The sequence below is a fragment of the Dipodomys ordii genome, unplaced genomic scaffold (genome assembly GCF_000151885.1).
Source record: "Dipodomys ordii isolate 6190 unplaced genomic scaffold, Dord_2.0 Scaffold49, whole genome shotgun sequence".
Lineage (NCBI taxonomy): Eukaryota > Metazoa > Chordata > Mammalia > Rodentia > Heteromyidae > Dipodomys > Dipodomys ordii.
In genome coordinates, this window is record NW_012267265.1 from 5,311,210 (window position 1) to 5,335,059 (window position 23,850).

The 23,850-nt window shown below is 37.6% G+C and overlaps 1 protein-coding gene across 2 annotated transcripts in view; it reads right to left on the reverse strand.

The window, feature by feature from the left end:
* Positions 1-1,648: 1,648 nt before the first annotated feature.
* Nup54 (nucleoporin 54kDa) overlaps positions 1,649-23,850 on the reverse strand; it is a 24,395-nt gene continuing 2,193 nt past the window's right edge. The window contains exons 2-12 of one of the 2 annotated variants that reach the window (XM_013020206.1): positions 21,554-21,637; positions 21,316-21,462; positions 14,746-14,972; positions 13,589-13,776; positions 12,750-12,946; positions 10,856-10,910; positions 10,353-10,446; positions 5,856-5,963; positions 4,023-4,142; positions 3,226-3,336; positions 1,649-2,135 (exon numbers count right to left, since the gene is read on the reverse strand). In XM_013020206.1, the coding sequence (XP_012875660.1) occupies positions 2,007-2,135; positions 3,226-3,336; positions 4,023-4,142; positions 5,856-5,963; positions 10,353-10,446; positions 10,856-10,910; positions 12,750-12,946; positions 13,589-13,776; positions 14,746-14,972; positions 21,316-21,462; positions 21,554-21,637 (1,460 nt within the window). In that variant the 3' untranslated portion in view covers positions 1,649-2,006. The remainder of the gene's footprint in view (positions 2,136-3,225; positions 3,337-4,022; positions 4,143-5,855; positions 5,964-10,352; positions 10,447-10,855; positions 10,911-12,749; positions 12,947-13,588; positions 13,777-14,745; positions 14,973-21,315; positions 21,463-21,553; positions 21,638-23,850) is intronic. The other variant, XM_013020207.1, reaches the window with a different exon arrangement.

Genomic DNA, 23,850 nt, shown 5'->3' on the forward strand with positions numbered 1-23,850 from the left:
GGGGTTATGTGTTCAGTGTGCTTTCATTCTGCCAGTTTCCACTCACTCAAAGTCTTGAGGGAAGACTCTTCGAGAACCACTAGCCTGCTGAGGGCTATATACAGAATTTCTAGTAAGTAGTTATGAAACACAAATTAGTACTAAGGTTTAAAGGGGATCTTCCACCTACCCACTTTTAGAATTTGACGTCTTAAGTCTGTTTAGACTGCTGTAATAACAGAATACCATAGACTAGATGACCTATGAAGAACAGAAATCAACAGCTCCCAGTTCTGGAGACTGGGAAATGCAAGATGTAGGTGCTGCAGATGTAGTTCCTGATGAGGGAGGCCTTCTTCCTAGCTTTTAGTCCAAGGGGCAAGAGAAGTGGGGTAATGCCGTTTACCGAAGGCTCCATTCTCATAACCTGATCCCCTCACAAAGCACCATCTCTTAATACCACACTGAGTGTTGGGATTTCAATCTGAAATCTTCAGTCTAAAGCACTTGGCTGTCAGTGCTTAGAAGACAATATAGTATTGCTGGAGATTAGTATCTTAGCAGTTACATACAGGACCACAGGCTTGCCTTAGGCATGCAGTTGCCAGTGGAATAGTGGCTGGAGATGACTGGGCTGGTCTTCAGAAGGCAGATCCTAAGTCCTTTCTAGCTATGAAGAACTTAATACTAGACTTGAAAAATAAAAGGCTAGTGAGCAGCATATGCATGACTAGTAGTCCACTCACTAGACTGTCTTGGTGAATAACAGTTCTCATCATTTGGACCAACAGTTCTTCCTTCTTACTGTAAAGGAAAGTGCAGAGAGATGGAAACTCCTCTCCATACACCTGGCTGTGTAGATGAGAATAGATACACCTATCTTCTGAGGAGAAAATTCATACAGGAAAAATTCCTCACTGTTGGAATTGCAAGAAATAGGTAAGAAATGTGGTGAAAGGGGGTAGTTTATAGTAGGACAGGAACACATTTGCATGCCATAAATTGAGTAAAAGTGGCTGCAAAACTCGAGCAGCTAAGTTGAAAGATCAGTTTTAAAGTTCCTAATACCCTACACAACTGTAAGCTAGTCTGCAACAACTAAAGAGAAATTACTTCAAGTTGCTCAGAGGATGGATTCTGAGCATCATCCTCACCAATCCTGCAGGAAACAATACCAAGAACCATGGTACTATTTCTTATTTGGCCTCTCACTAAAAGCCTAAGCATCACACAAAAGTACAAAGTTGATAGCATTTCCAGAGGTGCCAACAATATGCAATCCAGGTCTATAGACACAGTCAGAAATACTGTTTAAAACTGCACGGCTCCGATTTTCTGCTTTCACATTCCTAGATGGTTATTTTAAGAAAAATGACATTTTAAGACTAAAAGTACTAGATTATCAATACGAATTTTAGTGCTTGTGTACAGACATAAATGGTCTTTCTCAAAATCTAAATAAAGTAAACCAGACTTATACAAAAGTAATTACAAATTAAGAATTTATTTTAAAGTTTTCATATTTTTAGAAATAAAAGGTTTAAAAAGCAAAAACCTTGCAGAAATGGTAATTTTGTTATATCCTAATTGTCTAGGTGTTCTGTAAATTAATATAAAAATATACTTCAAATCTTTATAGAACAAAAAGAAAACCACATTAATCATTAGATACTTTTGAATTTTCTTTACTCCTCCCACAGTTGAACTCACAGATTAAAAACTGATTTACATCCTGAAGAACAAATCTCCAGCAGCCAATACACAAATTAAACACTGTAATTACGTGCAAAGCTGTTGTAAAAATGTACAAAGTACATAGACTTTGGAGAGTTATGTACTTCTCTTATTAAGTGACTGAAACTTTTAGGTGGAAATCTTTGAAGAACTGTGAGGTGAATTTGTCAGTAATCTCAAAAATCCCAGACAGGAGAGGATCCTTCCTTCCTTTTCCTTCCATGTGATTATCTTAAGGAAGGCCTGATGTATTAAGAGAAAGCATTTTACAGACCCAAAATCCAAGTTAATTGTCAACTAAAGACACCGCCTCTGATGTGGATGGTTTCATTCAATCCATGTTCTACCAACTTTATATCTTCTAGGTCATCTTTTATGATGCTAATCAAGTGGCTAAGGCCTTCCTGTTGTTGTTTCAAATGCTAGAATTAAAGAAAATAAAATGTTAATAAAACATTAATATACTCTTAAACTAAGCTACTTAAGAGACTATTTTACTCTTTTACTAGCAATACAGTACCTAGTAGCTACCCTGAATATAACAAGCATGCATATTTAAACACCAAAAGTATCACTGCCCATCATTTTATATGTACACACTGTATCTTTAAAGTGCTTTTACCAACTTTTGACCAAACCAAATCAAAAGACTATTAAAATAGAACTCAAAGCACTTAAATATAGATGACTAGTAAAACACTAATTTTGAAAACAGAATTTTCAGTGATGGTAATAGTTGCTAACATTTCAAGTAGTCCTTCCCATGTGCTAAGTATTATCTTAACAGCTTTACTAGTATTAGCTTGTACTTCATTTAGAACCCTCTGAGTACTGTTATGGTACTCAGGATAATTTCCACTCTATAGCTAAGGAAATGAAGACACAGGTTAGTAAGCTGCCCAGGGTCATAGAGTAGATAGCCAGGATTTTCCAAATTCTTACTGCATATATAAATTTTAAAATATAGCTGTGTTATGCTGGTACTGTTTAATTTTATTTCAAGAACTTAATGGAATTACGTATTTTCCAAGAACACAGCTTTTAGAAACATAAAAAACAACACCACCTATTCTAGAGCATATAATACCCGAATCATGTGCCCTGAAATCCTCACAGCAGGCAACAGTTCTGACTACATATGTCCCACAAAGTTTACCATCAGACTACAAATGAAAACAAGGCTTCCAGCCTCTTCCTGCAAGGTGAACCTCAACAGGGAATGAAGGTTCTGCTTTCAGCACATTCTCATGAGTGCTGATTTTGTGTGTGTATGCTGGTCTTGGGGCTTGACCTCAGCTTTTTCACTCAAGGTTAGCATTCCACCACCTGAGTCATAGCTCCACTTCCAGTCTTTTGCTGGTCTCATGGACTTCCCTGCGTGGGCTGGCTTCAAACTGTGATCCTCAGATTTCAGCCTCCTGAATAGCTAGGATTACATTTGAGCCACCAGGGCTTGACTATTTTGCTTTGGGAATAACAGCTATCCTACACTGGACTTGTAGTGACACCTACCTGCTTGATTTCTCGTAATAGATCTGCATCTACATAGTATCTTTCTTCAGATTTGACTGCTCCAAAATGATTCTGCATCCTGATCTGGGACATCAGTTCATTTAGCCGGCCCTAAAAATGAATCAGAATACAGCAGCTAACAACAGCACCCACATGTTTCTTGTGCAGCACAGGGGTCTAAATTCAGAGCTGTACCACCGAGCATGCCTTCCCTTCTTACACTGTTTAATTTCCTGCCTGGGTGTATGTTAACCATGATCTGACTTTTGTTTCCTGTGGTGGCTGGGATGACAGGTGCATGCCACCATGCTCTGCTTCTTCTTTAGAGAGAGGAGTCTAGTGGGCTTTTCTGCACTGGCTTACCTGGAACCATGAGCCTCCCAATAGCAGCCTCTAACTAACTAGGGTGACAGAGGCATCCCAACGTGCAGCTATTGGTTGAGAAGCTTTTGGTCTTACATGTATACCTAGGCTGGCCTCAAATCACAATCCTGAGTATTCAAACATCCCAAGGGGTTAGGATTACAGGCATGAGCCACACGTCCTATGTGGCTCAAGTGGTCAATTGCCAGCTTTGAATGAAAGAATAAAAAGATTGTTTATGTCATTATCCTGTTTATTATTTAAAATCCCAACACAAGCCAAAAGAATCACAACTGTGAGTTTAATTAAATCTTTCCCAACAGAACAAATGATTAATAAACACAACTATACAAAATTTGTTTAAAGACCACTAACACATTCCTGAAGATCCATGTGAAAATAAGCTCTGGCTTTATAATCTTAGAAATGTTTACCTTGAACTGAGTCGGAGCATTTAGTTCACACTGGATTGTATCTAACTGAACCCGCAACTGCTCTTCGTCAGCCTGGATGGCATAACCACTCTTTCTTTGAATTTCCTGTTTGATTAGGACCTATGCAAAGGAAAGTTACCAATACTAATTAGAATCATCTCTTTAGGGCTGGGAAGGAGGCTCAGTGGTAGAGTGCTTGCCTTGCACGCATGAGGCCCTGGGTTTGATTCCTCAGCACCACATACGCAGAAAAAGCCGCAAGTGGCGCTGTGGCTCAAGTGGTAGAGCGCTAGCCTTGAGCTGAAGAGCTGAGGACAGCACCCAGGCCCAGAGGTCAGGCCCCACAACCAGAAAAAAAAAAAAAAAAAGAATCATCTCTTTAGTCATGAAAGTCGTTTTACTACAACTGCTAACAAGAATCAGTTGAAAGCTATACTAACCATATAGCAAGACTCAACAGTCCACACTTCAATTTGGGTAGTAGTAGAAGGGGATATACTTTTTTGTTTTTATAGTACTGAGGTTTGTACTCGGGGACTGAAGCCTTCTCTCTTACTTGCTCAACTCTGATGATACCACTTAAAGCCACAGCGCTAGCCCAGTTTTTTTTTTTTTGGTTTTTGTTTTTTTTGCTTTTATAACATAAACGTTTTATTATTCAGCTTCCTTTTATCTTCACACTTAAAAATTAACATTAGGGAGTATATTTTTTGAAATACTTAATAGATTTATATTCTATGGCATTTGAATTGTTTACGGGCGGTCTGTAGTTTGTTAAGTGAGTTAATCAAATCCCTAATTTTCCTCATAACTGACAGGGTGCGGCTGCATGGGTGTCATCCCAGCTACGTGGGGGATATGAGAAGCTGTGCACTCTGAGGCTAACCATGGGCAAAAGCACAACACCTTACCTAAAAAAACAGAAGGGGCTGTGGTATGGCCCACATGGTAGAGTGCCTATCTAGAATGCCTAGGTCCCTACCTCAGTTATAATAATGCCATATTTGTGTGTCTATGAGGCAAATGCTCTCTCATTCTTAAAACAAACAGTGCTTGACTGAAGCTCACTGTCCTATAGTTTTCATGCACATTCATGTGAATGTACATACAGACCCCCAAATAGCCTTATACACACATATATACCACTGCAATCCTCATATCTCAGCCTCCCGAGTAGCTAAGATTACAAGTGTGAGCCACTGGCACCTGGCTTAGCTGGCCCTTGCTCCACTTTCTTGCTCATGGCTACGGATCTACTATTAGAGCTACACCTCTAGTCTGGTGTTTTTGCTAGTTGGAGATAACATCTCACAGACTTGTGTGCCTGGATTGGCTTCTGAGCTGCTAACTTCAGATCTCGGCTTCCTGAATAAACTGGGTTACTGGTATGAGCCACCAGTGTCCTGCCTAAGTGAAGACTTTTACAATCACTTCCATTTTCCTATGCATATAGCTTTTGCTAATTGATTCTGATATGTAATATTTCTACTTTCACGATTTTATAATTTCATTTTTTTCATCAGCCTGGAAGCTGTTTTTCAATGATTAGCTACACTCTTCTCTGAAAACCATCATCAGTGACTTTATACATGCTCCCCTTGCACTAACATGCTTTACTTCAACTTTCCCTCATACTAAGATGGATTTCAGGTATTTTTCACTTCGGAACATTTTATTCTCTTCACTCAACCTTGAAATACAAATCTTTTAATTTCTGAGTTTCACAAAGAAAATTTGGTTTCACTTTAGACTACTGTCTTTTTTTCTATTATGCATTTTGCACTTATTTCACACATACCATTTTAGAAATGGTGAAAAAATAATTAAAATTACCTGTAAAGTTCTATGGGACAGATCCATGAGTTTCCTCTTGTACTGTGCAATTTTGGCCATGGTTGTAGTCTGATTCTTTTGTAGTTCACTAATATCTTCAGATATGATCTGTGGGAAAAAAAAGTATTTTTGCTTCTTTGGCCTAATAGACCCGACTAGCATAGAACTAACTATTCTCCTGTGCCAGTGCTGAGATTACAGGCATATGCTACTACACCTGGATGAATAACATGTTTTTTTTTCAGGTAAATTATGGATATCACAACTCTAACAGGTTCACCTATATGTAAAGTCTAATTTTGCAATGTTTTTCATTTTCCCATATACAAAGTCTTGGCATTTTATATTCCTTCCCTTCTTAAGAAAGTACCAAAGATTTCTTTAGACCTTCAGAATTTTCAGTGATGAGCCAATATATATAGTGGGGAATAAAACATTTCAGAAATAAGAAATTTTCAATATTAGGGAAAAGATCCAGTAACTGGCTAAGATGGAAAATGCTAATATAAAATAATGGTGGGTGATGGGATCCATAGTACAAGCTACTGGAGCCAGAAAGTATAATACAGTCCAACCTAAGTGTTACAGAATACCTGGGAGTAATGGAGAGGAAAAAAAAAAGATATTCACATTTCTCTTCCCTTCCATTTTCTTTTTTTTGGTGCCAGTACTGGGGCTTGAAATCAGGGCCTGAGTGCTGTCCCTTAGCCTTTTCACAGCTCTGCTTCTAGCTTTTTGCTGGTTAATTGGAGATAAAGAGTCTCACAAATTTTCCAGGCTGGCTTTAAACTGTGATCTTTAGATCTCAGCCTCCTGAGTAGCTAGAATGAGCCACCTGCACCCAGCCATGCCTCTGCATTTTTATTTGTTCTCTGTCCTAAAATCTTATTCTGCTGTTTGAAGCCTTAACAGACTAGCACGAAGTCTCCTGGTTCCATTAAGCAGCCCAATCAAGTTTAACCTCATACTTGTCCCTGCCTTAATCATTGTATGCCACTGGCTTATATCAACATGTGCTAGGAAAAAAAAATTAAGATTGCAAGAAATTTTAGCATGTGGGCACATGGATGGCCAACTTGTTCCCATCAACTTTTCAAGAAATGGATGAGAAACAAAATTAGGTAACCATAACACCATCACAGTGTTTACTAATAAGCTAAAATTAGTAAAAAAGAACATATGAGATTTTTTCAAAAAAAAAAAACTTAAAAATGATTTTTTATTCCTTTAAAACTTTTTAATGGTGCCAATCCTGGGGCTTGAACTCAGGGCCTGAGCACTGTCCTGAGCTTTTTTGCACAGAACTAGTGCTCTACCATTTGAACCACATCTCCACTTCCCTATACAACTATTTTGAAAGACATAAAGTAATAGTAAAGACCTCAATGATTAAAGAGATATAACCTATTCATAAATGAAATGTTTAAAAATTCAGTTTTCCACAGATTAGTCTTTACATTTAGCAATTACAACCCAAATTATAGCTGTGAAAAGCTGATTCTCAAACCTTTGTTTTTGGTGGTACTAGGGGTTTGTTCTCAAGGCTGTGCATTTAACTAGGCAGGTAGTTACTAGACCTGCTTCTAAAATCTTTATGGGAGAATAAAGATCCACAATGAGCTTAAAATAAACTGAAAACAACAAGGATTGGAAATTTAATCTAGTAGATAAAAAGATCTATCACAAAGCCATGAGAACTTGAAAAAAAAAGTGAAACTAGTATGCTAATAGACCTGTGGCCAGTGAAAATAGTGAGTTTAGACATAGAGCTCTCTCACACACATACATATATACATAAACATGCTATCAAGGGGCTGGGAAAGTGGCTCAGTGGTAGAGTGCTTGCCTTGCATGCCTGAGGCCTTGGGTTCGATTCCTCAGCACCACATAAGCAAAAAGAAAAAAGCTGGAAGTGGCGCTGTGGCTCAAGTGGTACAGCGCTAGCCTTGAGCTGAAGAGCCGAGGGACAGCGCCCAGGCCCAGAGTTCAAGCCCCACAACCGGACCCCACCCCCCAAAAAAACAAACAAAAAACCATGCTATCAACTAAATGCTTAATTGGGACAAATCAAAAAATTTTTTACAGATGATATTCAAGAACTGGATCCATTATTTAGAGGAAATAAAGTTAGGTTTTGTACGCATGTATAAAGGGTAGCTGTACAATGACAAAATATCTAAGTATGAAAGTTAAACTCAGAAATGTTAAGGGGGAAAACAAGATTCTTACCCCACAAGAGCTTGTGAGGTGGAGAACGATTTAAACAACCCACCCAATCCTAATTACAGAGTAAAATAGTGGATGGCCATTACTACATTCAATTTAAGGAAATCTATTCAACTATTAGGATACAAAAGACAAGAGATGAGAAACAAGATATCTGCAATGTTAAAAACAAATGAGGATTAAAATCCAAAATGGTAAACTAGTGAAGAAAAGGTAGAGCTGGGCATTGGTAGAGACTGAAAATGGGCCAGCTTGGGCAGAAAGGTCTGCAACATTCTTTCTTAACTCATAGACAGTACCATGGTATGTATCTACCTGTCATCCCAACCTTCTTGGGAAGCTGAGATTGGAAGGATCACTGTATCAGGCCAGCCTGAACTGGAAAGTCCCTAAGATTCCATCTCCAAGGAGGGAAGCTGGAAGCAGAGATGAATTTCTGTGATCCCAGTGACAACAGAAAGTCTGAGAGTATGCAGCTCACAGCTCAGGCGGAGCCTGTATGGGCAGAGATCTTCTAAAAGAAACCAGTAGAATCCAGGGCTGGAGGCATGAGTTAGGGGAATAACACTAACAAATGTGGGGATCTGAATTCAAGTCCCAGAACCACCAAAGGGGGAAAAAATCAATTTGTCACTTATATTGGGAATTACATTATGTATACTTTTTGGCTTGTGAAGATTAATTTTTACCTTGCTTTGGGGACAACATTTGCTTTTTGGAAGTCATACTGTATTTTTACCAAATTAAGGGCACATAACAATTTAAGCAAAACTGATAACATCGCACTGAAAGCTTCTCTGAACCAACTGATTTGTGTTATGAATGTGTAGGAATTAAAAATTACAGTTAGGCCGGGTGCTGGTGGCTCATGCCTGTAATCTTAGCTACTCAGGAGGCTGAGATCTGAGGATCACGGTTCAAAGCCAGCCCAGGTAGGAGAGACTGTGAGACTCTTATCTCCAATAAACCACCAGAAAACCAGAAGTGGCGCTGTAGCTCAAGTGGTAGAGCGCTTGCCTTGAGCTGAAGAGCTGAGGGACAGCGCCCAGGCCCAGAGTTCAAGCCCCACGACTGACAAAAACAAAAAAACAAAATTACAGTTAGGCAGAATATTTGAATCCAAAATAAGCAAATAGTCAAAGCCCCAAGACTGGCATAAATATGTAGCCAGGTGTGTTGGCATATGCATATAACAAATACGTCTTAGCATTTGGGAGGCTCAAGTGGAAGGATTTTAAATTTTAGGCCAGCTAGGCTACATAGACCCTACCTCAAAATCAAGAGAAAACATACAAGTATGAAAATTTGTTGGGTTTAGCTAAAGTGATGCTTAGAGGGGAACAGTATTAAATATTTATATTAGAAAAGAAGGATCACATATCAATCATCCATACTTCTACATTAAGAAGTTAGAAAAACAAATTCAAAGCAAGCAATTTAAAGGAAATAACAAGACCAGAAATTAGTAGAACTAAAAAACTGGAGAATAAAAACAATAAAAACCAAACCTTACTCTTTGAAACGATCAATGAAATAGACAAATGTCTAGCAAGACTCACAAAAGAGAACAGCTTCTCTGGTGTTACTCTGAAGAACTCTAAATTGAAGAACTCTTCTTTAAAGCCAGGTACCAGAGGCTCATACCTGAAATCCTAACTACTCAAGAGGCTGAGATCTGAGGATCATGGTTCAAAGACAGTCTGAGTAGGATAGTCCATGAGACGGATCTCTAATTAAAAGTTAGAAGTGGAACTATGGCTCAAGTGGTAGAGCACTAGCACTGAACAAAAAAGTCTAAGGAACAGTGTCCTAGCTCAAATTCAAGCTCCAGGACCAGCACCAAAAAACAAAAACAAAAAAGTATAGTCACATGCTAGTCAGTATTAATAGTCAACTTAGCTCTTCAGCTCAAGGCTAGCGCCCTACCACTTAAGCCACAGTGCCACTTCTGGCTTTTTTCTGCTTATATGGTACTGAGGAATTGAACCTAGAGCCTCATGCATTCGAGGCAAGCACTCTACCACTGAGCCAACTTCCCAGATCCTATACTAGAATTTTAGAATACAAAAAAGGAAAAATGTTTATGATACATCCAAATATTTGTAGGGTTGTCACAAGAACACAGGAAGCAATGCCAGAAAAAATTATGTAAACTGTAACAACGCAGACATTGAATCTATGTGAGAGAAGAGAGATAATACATAATAAAATAAGTAAATATAATCCTTCTTTCTATTCTCAGTGCTAGAGAATCAACAACTAATTGCTTACATCTAATCTGGTCTGATGCTGCTTAGTCATCTGATCTTGAACCTTCAGTCTTCGAAGAAGTTCTTTGAAACCCACCATGGGTACAGGAATTAACCTAAAATGCAAGTGGATCAACATTCAGTCTGAGGCCTACCAATACCAAAAAAAATACAGGATGTAAATAATGTTACATAGTAACATTCAAGTAATTTTATATCAAATTTCTAGATCCATGTCTATAAAATTAAAGTTACTTTCTATTCAGCCTCCCTTGCTTGCAAAAAGTTATATAGTTTTGTCAAAAAACTTTCATTATTTAAATGTAAATCGTTATGGGATTAACATTCAAGATTTCTCCTTCCTTAGTTTGTACCTTAGTGCTGCCTCACCATGGCAGATATGTTTTAAAATATGATGAAAGTAAACTCTCCTCAAATGTAAGAATTAAAATTAATAGTTCAGTTCAGATTTGTTACCTTCGCTAGTAGTAAAGATTATACATATTTAGATGAAGATACACTTACTTTTCAGAATCAGGATTATCCACCTTGGCTTGTTCCCAAATAATAGGATCAACACCTACCACAAAGAAAAAATATTTTTTCTAAAGCAGTCTTCTATGTTTATACTATTTATATGGGAAAGGCTTTCCTAAAGTAGGACCCTAAACTCAGAAGTTATAATAAAAAACAGCTGTCAAATATGATCACTGTAATTTTTTTTTTTTTTTTTGCCAGTCCTGGGCTTGAACTGAGAGCATGGGCACTGTCCCTGAGCTTCTTTTGCTCAAGGCTAGCACATTACCACTTGAGCCACAGCACCACTTCCAGCTTTTTCTGTGTATGTGGTACTGAAGAATGGAACCTAGGGCTTCATGCATACTAGGCCAGCACTCTACCACTAAGCCACATTCCCAGCCAAAAAAAATTCTGTAAGATAAAGCTAAAACAAAAGTAAAGATTGAAAAGCTGTAACTTAAAGGTTAATTGGTTTGCTTCTAGAAATACAGCTCCTATAAATAGACAAAAATCTAATAGAAAAGGGGGAAAGAGATAAATAGATAATTTACATTAAAATTGTGGCTAATAAACAGAGGAATTAGATTAGAACAATTCAGTGGCAAAAAAAATCCATCCAAAAAATCCACTTTCCTATCAAGAATATAAATTACAGAGCTTTTTTTGAAGGGCAATTTGGCACTTATCATGCTACATTTTTGACATACATAATACTGACCCAATTTCAGTACCACAGATCTATTCTAAAAAAGTAGACACCCATGGTTTTCAAAGATATATTTACAAGGATGTTAAGTGCTGCAGTTTTGTAATACTGAAAATATATGCCAGGCGCTGGTGGCTCACGCTTGTTATCCTAGCTACTCAGAAGGTTGAGATTTGAGGATCATGTTTCAAAAACAGCCTGGACAGAAAAGTCAGTGAGACTCTTATCTCCAATTAAACATAAAATTGCCAAAAGTAGAGCTGTGATTCAAGTGGTAGAGTTCTAGTCTTGAGCACAAAAACCAGGGAAAGTACCAGACTCACTTTCAAGCCTTAGGACCAGCAACAAAACAAAACATAGAAACAACACTAAGGCTAAGTAATTAAATAATGTAAAATTAGTAAAATACTAATACTACCTAGTGTTTAAGCAGAATACAGTTTGTCTTCATGTACTGATGAAAATTACTAAGAAATACTGGAAATAAAAAAGAAAGGGGTGGTGAGCATGCAGTGCTGAATTCTTTTTTCAGAGTAACTACATAATGTATATCTGCTTACATTTTAAACCACAGATTAAGGAATAGAATTCAATAAATTATTAACAGTTACTTCTAGGGAAGAAATAAAGGAAATTAGCAAGTAGACTAGGTTATTTGTAAACATTCACAATGGGAACACATTCAGGTTTTACTTTAATACTCAGATGAAAATTAGAAAAGTTAAAATATTACAAGTGAATTACCAATGGCCAGATGAATTATGGATTATTTTTACTTCATGTCCCAATTTTTTTTTTTTGGTCAGTCATGGGGCTTGAACTCTGGGCCTGGGTGCTGTCCCTCAGCTCTTCAGCTCAAGGCAAACAATCTATCACTTGAGCCACAGTACCACTTCCAGTTTCCTTAGTGGTTTATTGGAGTCTCATGGAGTTTCCTGCCCTGGCTGGTTTTGAACCTGGATCCTCAGATCTCAATCTCCTGAGTAGCTAGGATAACAGGCGTAAGCCACCCAATTTTTTAATAAGCATTATTAGCTATTTTTAATTATATGACTGAAGACAAAACTATGTCCCCTAAATAAGGAGACATAAAATAAGTTCATTCAGATTTCATTAACACTAATAACCAAAGGAAGAAAGATCATTTATTTCAAAAGGTTTCATTTTCTCAACTTTATGACTCTAGAAACATACCAGCAGGAGGATTCTGTAAAAGCTGTTTGATCTGTGCAGGAGAAAGTTCTGTTCTTGTCATAGAAAGTGTGACACCAAGTTGCTGCAACTGTGTTTTTATATTGGCTTGTTCAAAATGGGAGTAGAGTATTGTAGCTGGAACTCTTCTTGAGGTACCATTAGGAGAACGCTCAACAACATAAATGACAACTTCTGTCCTGGAGAAAAACAACCAATGTGCATGAGCACATAATTCATAAACCCTAATATCAACATAGGATATAATTTTAGAAGGGTGTTTAACTTAATTCAGAAACAGTTCTAACAAGGAATTAAAATGTTTTTCCTTAAGTCTTAGAAAACAAACTTAGAAAACTTCACTTGTAAATGAACACAGATTCTACAGAGTGTAATGAGTTGCTTCTTTGCAAGTAAGACCCAAGAAGTAAAATCTGACTCAGTTATTGTCTCACACTAAAATAATTTAAATTCATCTAACTTTAAATATCCTGAAACAAATATCTTGCTGCTAAAACTAAAATTATACATAGCACAAGGAAAGTAAACATGAATAAACATAAATAGTAATCAGCTAACAAAACTCCTTTAGTAACATCTTTGTGGCAGCATAATTTGTATATAGCCACAGTAAATGTCTCTTCTATGTCCTGAATGAAAATCTACAAAATCAGTTACATCTAATAAGATAAAGAAAAGCTTTTAAATAAATATTTCTATAAACACTGGATAACAACCAGCTGAGTAATAACATTCTATTCTAAAATTTCATTTATACTTCAGCAACAAAAGCACTTTTGAACCACAGCATACAAAATAACAGGTATTAAATGTATACTTACTGATCATCTGGCAATGTTTTAATACCCTCTACATTTACAGTAAGGGTCTGGTTTCCTCCCAAAACTTTATGTAGTGATTCTACCAACTGTTGTTGTTGATTTCGAATATCTGTTTCTTTTTTGTTGAAAACTAAAACCACTAGACCATCTTCATCTTTATTATTTGGCATACAGCTATAACCTACAGCCTGTAAAATGACAAAGTAAATTACATAAGAATACATACAGACTTTGCACATTTAATATTAATAGCTTAATATCTACTAAAATGGAAAAAACAGATTGTCTGGTAAATGAAGGTAATAATTCTTCTCACCATTCTTACTCTGAAGACAATCTCACATTCATGAAGAAAAAATCTATTAACTGAGAATAAAATAAAGCCAGGTACCAGTGGCTACCTGCCTGTAATCCTAGCTACTCAGGAGTCTGAGATCTGAAGTTACACTAGTAATCTCAGCATTCCAGAGGCTAAGGTAGAGGGATCGTGATTTCTAGGCCAACCTAGTCTACATCGTAAGTAGGCCAGCCTGAGTTATAGAGTAAGATCTTGTCTTAAAAAGAATACTAGGTTCATATTTGTACAGCATGATCAAGGCCCTCAGTTCAATTCCCAACACCTCAGGGTAAAGAAAAAAAAAATGGGAATATACTGCCCAGTAGCAAAAATACCTAAATACTCCAACTGACTGTTGAACAGATTATCTGAAGTCAAATTTAAATTAGCCAAAGAATTAGAATGATTTTTAAAATTTGTGTGTAATATTACTTTATTGCCTTTGACATCCAACTATATGTAACAAGGTAAAACATACCTAAGAGAACTCCTGTCCATTGACTGGTATGCACTTTCTTGGCCAATGTTAGATGAATACATCCAGTTTCAAATCCTGTTACAAGTGCCAAAAGCACCACTTTCCCTCTAACATTTTTTCCTTAGTTGTACAAACCACATTCTAGTCATACCTCCCTCCATTTCAGATATTCTGCTTACTCTAAAACCACATATATGAAAGAACTCACTTTGACTTTATACTTCCTGTATTTTTTAAATAAAAGTACTAAAGAACCAAGCAACTATCTTTATGATGTAATTTTACTCTAAAACTAAGTTCTTGCTTATACTCTTAAATGAAGTTCAAAAATAGTATTAATACCTTAAATCGACAAAAGGGATTTTCTTGTGTAAATTCTACTGGAGGAATATTATTGTTGAAATATCCTTTTCCTGTTCCCCAAAAGGCTTGCAGTTGATTCCATTTTGCCAAAATAGCATCTCTCTCATCTCCCAATAATGTTGGAGCAGAAAGAGCACTTGCAGTATTTATCAGTTGGTTGGACTGGGTAGGAGCTTGTGTAGGCTGACTGAAGAGACCACCTAATGCTAAAATGAGAAAAATTACTGCATTCATATCTTGGTGTGGTTGGCAAAATATACTTCCCCACACACAAATAAGGTCCATATCCTCATCTACAGAACCTGTATGTTATCTTACATGGCAGAAAAGAAATTCTCAAATGTGATTAAGTATGTTGCAACAGAAGATTTTCCTGGTTCAATACAACAGGCACGATAAGTGGAGATGGAGCTCATCAAAATGAGATTTGAAGATAGAGGTGGTTGAGCACTTGCCCAGCATGTACAAGGCCCTGGGGTCCAATCCCCTGTGCATGTATGTATACACACATGTGCACACACACACACATAGCATGGAGGAAAGGAATGCTAGGAGAGACTGGTCGCTCACACTTGTAATCCCAGCTACTCCAGAGGCTGTAATCTGAGGATCACAGTTCAAAGCTAGCTGGGGCAGAATCCTGTTAAGACTCTTATATCCAAATTAACCACTATACAACTGGAAATGGGGCTTTGGCTCATATGGTAGAGTTCCAGCCTTGAGCAGAAAAGGCTAAGGGGCACTGCTAAGGTTATGAGTTCAAGCCTTAATACTGGCACCAAAAAAAAAAAAAAAAAGTTAAGAGTATGAGTATAGGGGTGAGTACTTGTAATCCTGGCACTCAGGAAGCTGAGGTAGGAGGATCAAGAGGTCAGCCAGTCTGAGTTATAAAGCAAGACCCTGTTTACGAGTGCCTATACTTAAAAATTCAGAGATTACAAATAAATAACTTACTGATCAACATCTTGTTCGGAAAAAAAAGGAAAAAGCAAATTCTAAAATTAGTAGAAAGAGGGCTGGGAAGGTGGCATGCCTTGCATGCCTGAGGCCCTGGGTTTGACTCCTCAGCACCACATAAACAAAAAGAAAAAAGCCGGAAGTGGCACTGTGGCTCAAGTGGTAGAGCGCTTAGCCTTGAGCTGAAGAGCTGAGGGACAGTGCCCAGGCCCAGGGTTCCGGCCCCATGACTGGACCCAAAAAATAAATAAATAATAAAATTAGTAGAAAGAAATAAGAAAGAGGGTTGGGAAGATAGCTCAGTGGTAGAGCACTTGCCTTGCATGCATGAAAGAAAAAAGCTGAAAGTGGTGCTGTGGCTCAAGTGGCAGAGTGCTAGCCTTGAGCTGAAGAGCTGAGGGGCAGCGCCCAGGCCCTGAGTTCAGGCCCCAAAAAAAGAAATAATAAAGATCAGGGTAAAAAATAAATGAAATGGAGGGTGACTAAAAAAACAAGTATTAATAAACAGTTGATTCTCTTGTTAAAAAGACGAAACTACCAAATCCTTGGACAAACTAACCAACAAAGAAAAAACCTAAATTAATAAAGAGATGACTATAAGGGGATATTACATCAGGTAACAATGAAATCCAGAGGCTCGGGGAATATTTTGAGAATGTATATTCCAACAAATTAGAAAATCTACAAAAAAGGGAAAAATTTCTAGACACACAGTACCTACCAAAACTGAGGTAAGAGGATATAAACAACCCAAACACATCAATTACAAGCAAGACTGAGTCAGCAATAGAAAGTCTCCCAACAAAGGAAAAGCTCAGGACAGATAGTTTCACTATTAAATTCTATTAGACCTTTGAAGAAAAATTAACACCAGTGCTCTTAAAACTATTGCATAAAGCAGAAAAGGAAAATTTCCAGATTTATTGTAAAAAAACATACTCACTTGAGTATGCAAAAAAAAAAGCTACAGACCACCTTCCTACATGAAGAGATAGATACAAGATTCTCAATAAAATATTTGGAAACCAAATAAAACAACACATCAAAAAGGTGACTAAGTTTCATTCAAGGAATGCAAGGATGGTTTGACAAATACAAATCAATGTGGAAGTGAGGCTTGATGGACAGAGTACCTGTTTAGCAAGTATAAAGACTGTGTAAAGTGTAAAGACCATGCCAAAACAAAACAAACCACAAATCAATAAATGTAATACTGCATATAAATAGGACAAATATCGTCTCAACAAAGTACAAAAATTCAGCATCCTTCATGAAAAAAGCTCTGATAAAACTAGAAGACCAGACCTCAACATCACAGCTGTATTTTGACAAATCTCTAGCCATCATTAAACTGAATAGGGAAAAGCTGAAAGCATTAACATTAAAGCAGTAATGTGACAAGGGTGTCCACTATCTCCAGTCTTATTCAATATAGTCCTTAAAATCTTAGCCAGAGTAGTAAGACGAAGAAAGAAAAGAAATACAAACAGGAAAGAAGTGGAAGTGTCGCTGTAGCTCAAGTGGTAGAGTGCTCGCTTTGAGCTGAAGAGCTGAGGGACAGCGCTCAGGCCCAGAGTTCAAGCCCCACGACCAACAAAAAGTAAAACAAAAAAACAAAAAACTGTCAAACAGGAAAGAAGTTAAATTATAGCTATTTGCAGTAAATGATCCTAAGACCTTAAAGCCACCTACCGGAAACTTTAGATTTGATAAACATTGTCAGCAAAGTAACAATATAAATCAACATAGAAAAATCAGCAGCTTTTCTATATGCCAATAAGGAACAGTCTGAGAAAGAAATCAAGAACAAACATGCGAAATAGCCACAAAGCAAAGTAAAACAAAACAGAAGGTGAAAGACTTAAAATGAACACTATAAACACTGAAAAAAGAAACTGACCTCTCAAGTTTATACACTGGCTGTAAAACTGAAAGCAAGACAAAGGGTGAAATTCAACAGTGGTACTCACTAAACATTATGTTGAAAATGAAACTACAAAACTTGTGGTTGGGGACAGGAGGGAAAAATTGGGGGAGAATGGGGGAAAGGATGATACTATTCAAAGAGAAATGTTCTCTATACCAGACTTAGGCAACTGTTACTCCTCTGTACATAACCTTTATAATAATAAAAAAATAAAAATACACTTCCTCAAAAAAAAAAAAAAAAACTCTGAAAATCTAAAGATACAATGCAATCTCCAACAAAATTCCACAGGAAAAAAATTCTAAAATTTATACTGAACCACAAATGATTTTTTTTTGGTCCAGTCGTGGGGCCTGAACTCTGGGTCTGGGCGCTGTCCCTCAGCTCTTCAGCTCAAGGCTAGCACTCTACCACTTGAGCAACAGCGCCACTTCTGACTTTTTTCTTTTTGCTTATGTGGTGCTGAGGAATCGAACCCAGGGCCTCATGCATGCAAGGCAAGCATTCTACCACTGAGCCACCTTCCCAGCCCCTCACAAATGATTTTAAACAATGATATCCTGAGCAAAAAGGGTAATGCGGGAGCGATTCACAACATAGGTCAAGTATCTTTGACAATACAGCTCGTGTGCTCTCTCTCCCTTCTTATCTTCCTTCCTCCCCACCTTCCTCCTGTCCTCCTCCATCCTTCTTCCTTCCCTCCCTGTGCCAGCACTGGGCTTGAACTCATTCTGGACCTGGACACTGGCCCTTAGCTTTTTGTTCAAGTCTGGCACTCATCATTTGAGCCATACTTCACAGCTACAGGGAATAAGCCAGAGATCATAATCTAAGAACAGCTCCAACAGAAAAAAAAAAAAAAGTGCAAGACCCTATCTGAAAAACTAAAGCAAAAGTGGCATGAACTTAAGTGGTAGAGCTCTTGCCTAGGCAAATGAATTCTTCCAAAAAGAAAGAAAACAAAAACATGCTGCCAAAGGTATGGGGAAAAGGTGGTGGCCAGGTAAATTAGTCCAGCTACAGAAGTTTCTCAAAAAAGTGAAAGTTCAAGCCCCATAACCGACAAAAAAAAAAAGTATAGACGGACAAGATGAAAGACTCATGTAACTCCAGGACTTGGAAGGTAGAGGCAGGAGGATTATATGACTTGGGAACAGCCGACCTACATAAAAAGACCCTATCTAAAATAGAAACAAAAATAATAATAAAATGTGTTATACACAAAACTGTTATTTGCAGGAAAATAAAACTGGAGATCACTAGGGTACCAAGGTAAGCAAAATAACAAGCCAGACTAAAAGACAAGTATCTCTCACAAGCAGAATCTATATACACGCACGCACGCGCGTGCGCACACACTCACTCACACACACACACGAGAGAGAGAGAGACATGAAGGTATAGGACTCTTTGGGATGTAAGAGTTGGGGACAAGAAAAGGTAATTTGGGGGACTGGGAAGGTGGCTCAGTGGTAGAGTGCTTGCCTTGCATACATGAGGCCCTGGGTTCGATTCCTCAGTGCCACATAAGAAAAAAGAAAAAAGCCAGAGGTGGCGCTGTGGCTCAAATGGTAGAGCGCTAGCCTTGAGCTGAAGAGCTCAGGGACAGCACCCAGGACCAGAGTTCAAGCCCAAAGAGGACAAGAAAAGAAAAATGTCATACTGATACCCATTTTTTTTTCCCCAGTCGTGGGACTTGAACTCTGGGCCTAGGCGCTGTACCTCAGCTCTTTAGCTCAAGGCTAGCACTCTACCCTTAAGCCACAGCACCACTTCCAGTTTTCTGAGTGGTTTATTGGAAATGGGTCTCATGGACTTTCCTGCCCGGGCTGGCTTTGACTGGGATCCTCAGAGCTCAGCCTCCTGAGCAGCTAAGATTACAGGCATGAGCCACAGGTGGCTGGCTCATTATTTTGTACTTTCATATACACTTAAAAGGAGGTTTGGGAGCTAACATAAGAGACCAGCACTGGCTAAAACTAGAACAGTATAAACATCAAGTGATAAAAGGAAAAAAAAATCAACAAAATAAAGGATGTGCTTTTCTTGATAGAGGTGTTTCAAAAATCAAGGTAAAGATCACCATTTTTTTAACCCCGAATGAATGGATCTAAGTAACGGCTGCTAATATTACTACAAAAACAATCAAATGCTTCTCAATAAAAAATACACTATCTTCTGATACAGTCTTACAGAAACAAATATATAAATACGTTTCCAAATCCAACTTAACTATTAAGAAATACAGAAGAAAAAGACATAGGTTAAACTATCTTACAAAAATGTAATGTTTTGCAGTCTGACTGAAAAACTCTGCAAGACAGATAATTATTTGAGCAATTTTAAAAATAAAAAAGATAAATAGGGACCCTACAGATTTAAGAAAGGTAAAACTGAACATTATAGTTTACACACTTGAATGACAATGATAAAAGGAAAGCAGGGTGGTAAGAAATGTACGCATATCCTGCCCATGCAATTGTAACCCCTCTGTACAGTATGTTCACAAATAAAATAAAATTAAATTAAAAAAAAAAAAAAGGAAAGCAGGGTACTAATGACTCATACCTCCAATTCTAGCTACTTAGAAGTCTTAGATCTGAGGATCTTGGTTCAAAAGCCAGCCCAGTCAGAAAGGTCTGTGAGTCTCTTGTCTCCAATTAAACACACACACACACACACACACACACACACACACACACACACACAATGAAACCATAAGTTGAGGTACGGCACAAGTGGTAGAACACCAACCTTAAGTAGAAAAAGCTAAGGGATAGTCATCAGGCCATGAGTTGAAAGCCTCACTATAGTGGCAACAGAAAAAGGAAAGAAAAGGTGACTGGAAGTTTGTGTTTGCCTTATTATTAAAGCATGTTAATGGGAATAGTCAAGAGAAATCAGAGGAAAAAAGTGATTGTAGGGTTGGGAAGGTGGCTTAGTTTGTAGAGTGTTTGCCTAGTATGCATGAAGCCCTGGGTTTGGTTCCTCAGTACCACATAAACAGAACAAGCCAGAAGTGGCACTGTGGCTCAAGTGGTAGCCTGCTGGCCTTGAGCAAAAACGAAGCTCAGGGACAGTGCCCAGGCCCTAAGTTCAAGCCCCAGGACTGGCACAAAAAAGGGGGGGGGTTGTTGGTTGTCAGTGGCTCATGCCTGTAATCCTAGCTTCTTAGGGAGGCTGAGATCTGAGGATCATGGTTGGAAGCCAGCCTGGGCAGAAAAATCCCTGTGAGACTTTACCTTCAATTAACCCTCAAAAACCAGAAGTGGACCTGTGGGCTCAAAGTGGTAGAGCACTAGCCATGAACATAGGAGTTCATGGACAGCACTCAGGTCCCAAGTTCAAGTCCTGCAATCAACAAAAAAAGGCTAATCTGGGGCTGGGAAGGTGGCTCAGTGATGAGTGCTTGCCTCACATACATGAGGCCCTAGGTTCAATTTCTCAGCACCATATAAACAGAAAAAAACAGAAGTTGTGCTGTGGCTCAAGTGGTAAGAGTACTGGCCTTGAGCTGAAGAGCTAAGGGACAGCGCCCAGGCCCAGAGTTCATGCCCCATGACCGACCCAAAAAAAAAAAAAAAAAAAGGCTAATCTGCTAAAGTATTTCAGGCTGATGTTGACTATTGTGGTTTTATATTCAAAGACGAAAATCTCATACTCACTAGTTTGCTGCTGTTGCTGCTGTGTATTGAATCCTCCAAATCCCAGGCCAGTTCCCAAACCAGTACCTAAACCAGTACTAGTTCCTGTTGCTGTGCCAAAACCAGTACCAAATCCAAAACCTTTGTTCTGAGTGCCACTGAAGAGTCCTTTGAATGAAAAACCAGACTTGCATAAGTTAAAAAAACAATTGATTTTTACTGCACTTCCTTCTACAAATGACTTAGAATAGCTTCTTACCAGTAGTGCCTGTGTTTGCTGGGGCAGAAAAGCTGAATGCAGAACCTGCACTTGTTGATGTCGTCCCAAATCCTCCAAACCCTCCTAATTAAAGAGAATTTTAAAAAGGATTATTTTGTATACATAATGGTCATTTCTTCCCGTTTATTCTACACATAATCACTAAACATAAAAAAAATCTTGGTCTAAGTTTTCTTTTCCCTTCTTTTAACATCAATTAAAAAAATTATACTGTAATCAAGAAGTTAGTGTATTGCTAGAGATATACAACTTAAGTAGTTTAAGTAGAATATCACAATGCAATACATGCATGCACTAATTAACACTTATAGCTAAGAAAATGTATTAAGCCTCCTGATATAACTCCAAAGTGATATACTTTCAGAGTAGCAATTATATAATTGAATACCTACAAGATTCAGACTAATAAATGAGATAGATTACTGATAGAACTGTTTCAAGTGAAATTTCGAAAATGGCAGCAAGACAGGGTAAATTTGATCGGTATTAAGCCTCTTGATATAAAGTGATATACTTTTAGAATAGTGATTACATAATTGAATACCTACAAGATTCAGACTAATAAATGAGTAAAGCAGACTAGACATTTACTGACAGACTGTTTCAAGTGAAATTTCGAAAATGGCAGCAAGACAGGGTGAAGTACTTCACATACAAGTAATAAATACAAATACAATGAAATATCCTTGTATAATTAACTTATGTTAATTAAAAAAATTTTAATGGCACCATCCCTAAAATTTTAGTATATTGTTGCAGAACAGAAGTTCAGCAGTGTTCTATGCACCCATTTCCCCCTAAGAGAAACCTTGATTTCCCTAAGGAAATCTTGATTTTTCTATGTGAAATTTATGTTTTCGATCTTTTTTGTGCAATGCCAGGGCTCCAACCCAGGGTCTTGCACACATGCTATGCAGTCTACTTTGTGTTACATCCCCAGCTCAAATTTCAAAGCCTAACTCAATTTTAAAAAAGTATCCAATACAACATTTAGCATGGTAGTCAATTTACAACTGCTGATGAACTAATATACCTATGCTAACCTCTTTTTTTACTTAATCTGTATCAACTTTTCAAAAGGAATGTATCACTATACTCAGCTTTATACAATGTGTTTCTTAAATGAAGAGATGGGGAAACTCCACAAGTAGAGGCAGTAGTGGGGAATGGACAGGTCTCTGTACCACTGTGATAATTCAGACAAATTTCACTTCTAGTAAGTCTAGAAACAAATTTAACTATATTTCACAGCAAATGAATGGAATGACATGCCATCCGATCTAAATTCTTTTTTCAGTTAGTGCCAGTCTGTTGTTGATTATCAATGACTTTCAAGGTAAATGCTTACCATTAATACCATTAATGTCGATGATACCTCAGAGGTGTCCCACCCCTCTTGGTACCAGTACTGGGGCTTCAACTGAGGGCTTAGGTACGTACTGTCCCTTTACTTTTTTGTTTAAGGCTGGCACTCTACCACTTCCCTGTCTAGGCTGACTTTGAACCTCAATCCTCAGATTGGCGAGGATTATAGAAGTGAGCCACTGGTGCCAGGATATTAGCTAACTTTTTTGGGGAGTGGTATCAGTACTAGGACTTTTAACTCAGGGTCTGAGTGCTGTCAAGATTCTAATTTTTAACCTTATCTATTTCTTTTAACAAGTTACATTCATCACTACTGCAATACAAAAGATAAAGGTAAAAAAAATCACTTGATATTAATAACAATTCTGACTTAGAAAATGAGAGTAGTCTGAATGTTACATATGCAGGCACAACCCAATAGTCTACTTTCTTACAGGTTCTATTATAGTACTGCAAAATAAGAATATTCTGATAAAAGCACCTCAAGTATTAAACATTAGACCTTCCATTTCTACGACATATTCTGAACTGACTACATGCTAAAATACAAGTATCATCATGTTCTGAAATGCCAAAAATATTTTATTCCTAATAGTGATTCTGCACAGATAAAAAACAAAAAGTAACCTGGAATTTCTAGCAGACCTTTGATAAAGGATATAATCGTATGAAAATAATCAAATAGTCATATTATTTGAATTCAAAACTTACAGTGATACTCCCAACATGAAATCAAGCAAATATCAACAGGTTTATTTATATTTCAATTGTGATGTGGGTGGCTTTATTTGGAAACACAAAATTCAAAAAAAGTTTTACCCAGTGCCAATTTTAAGCAAACAATAAAAGGTAAACATATAACTAACATAGGTGACCACTTCAAATATCTCTCTTTTTTTTTTTTTTTTGGT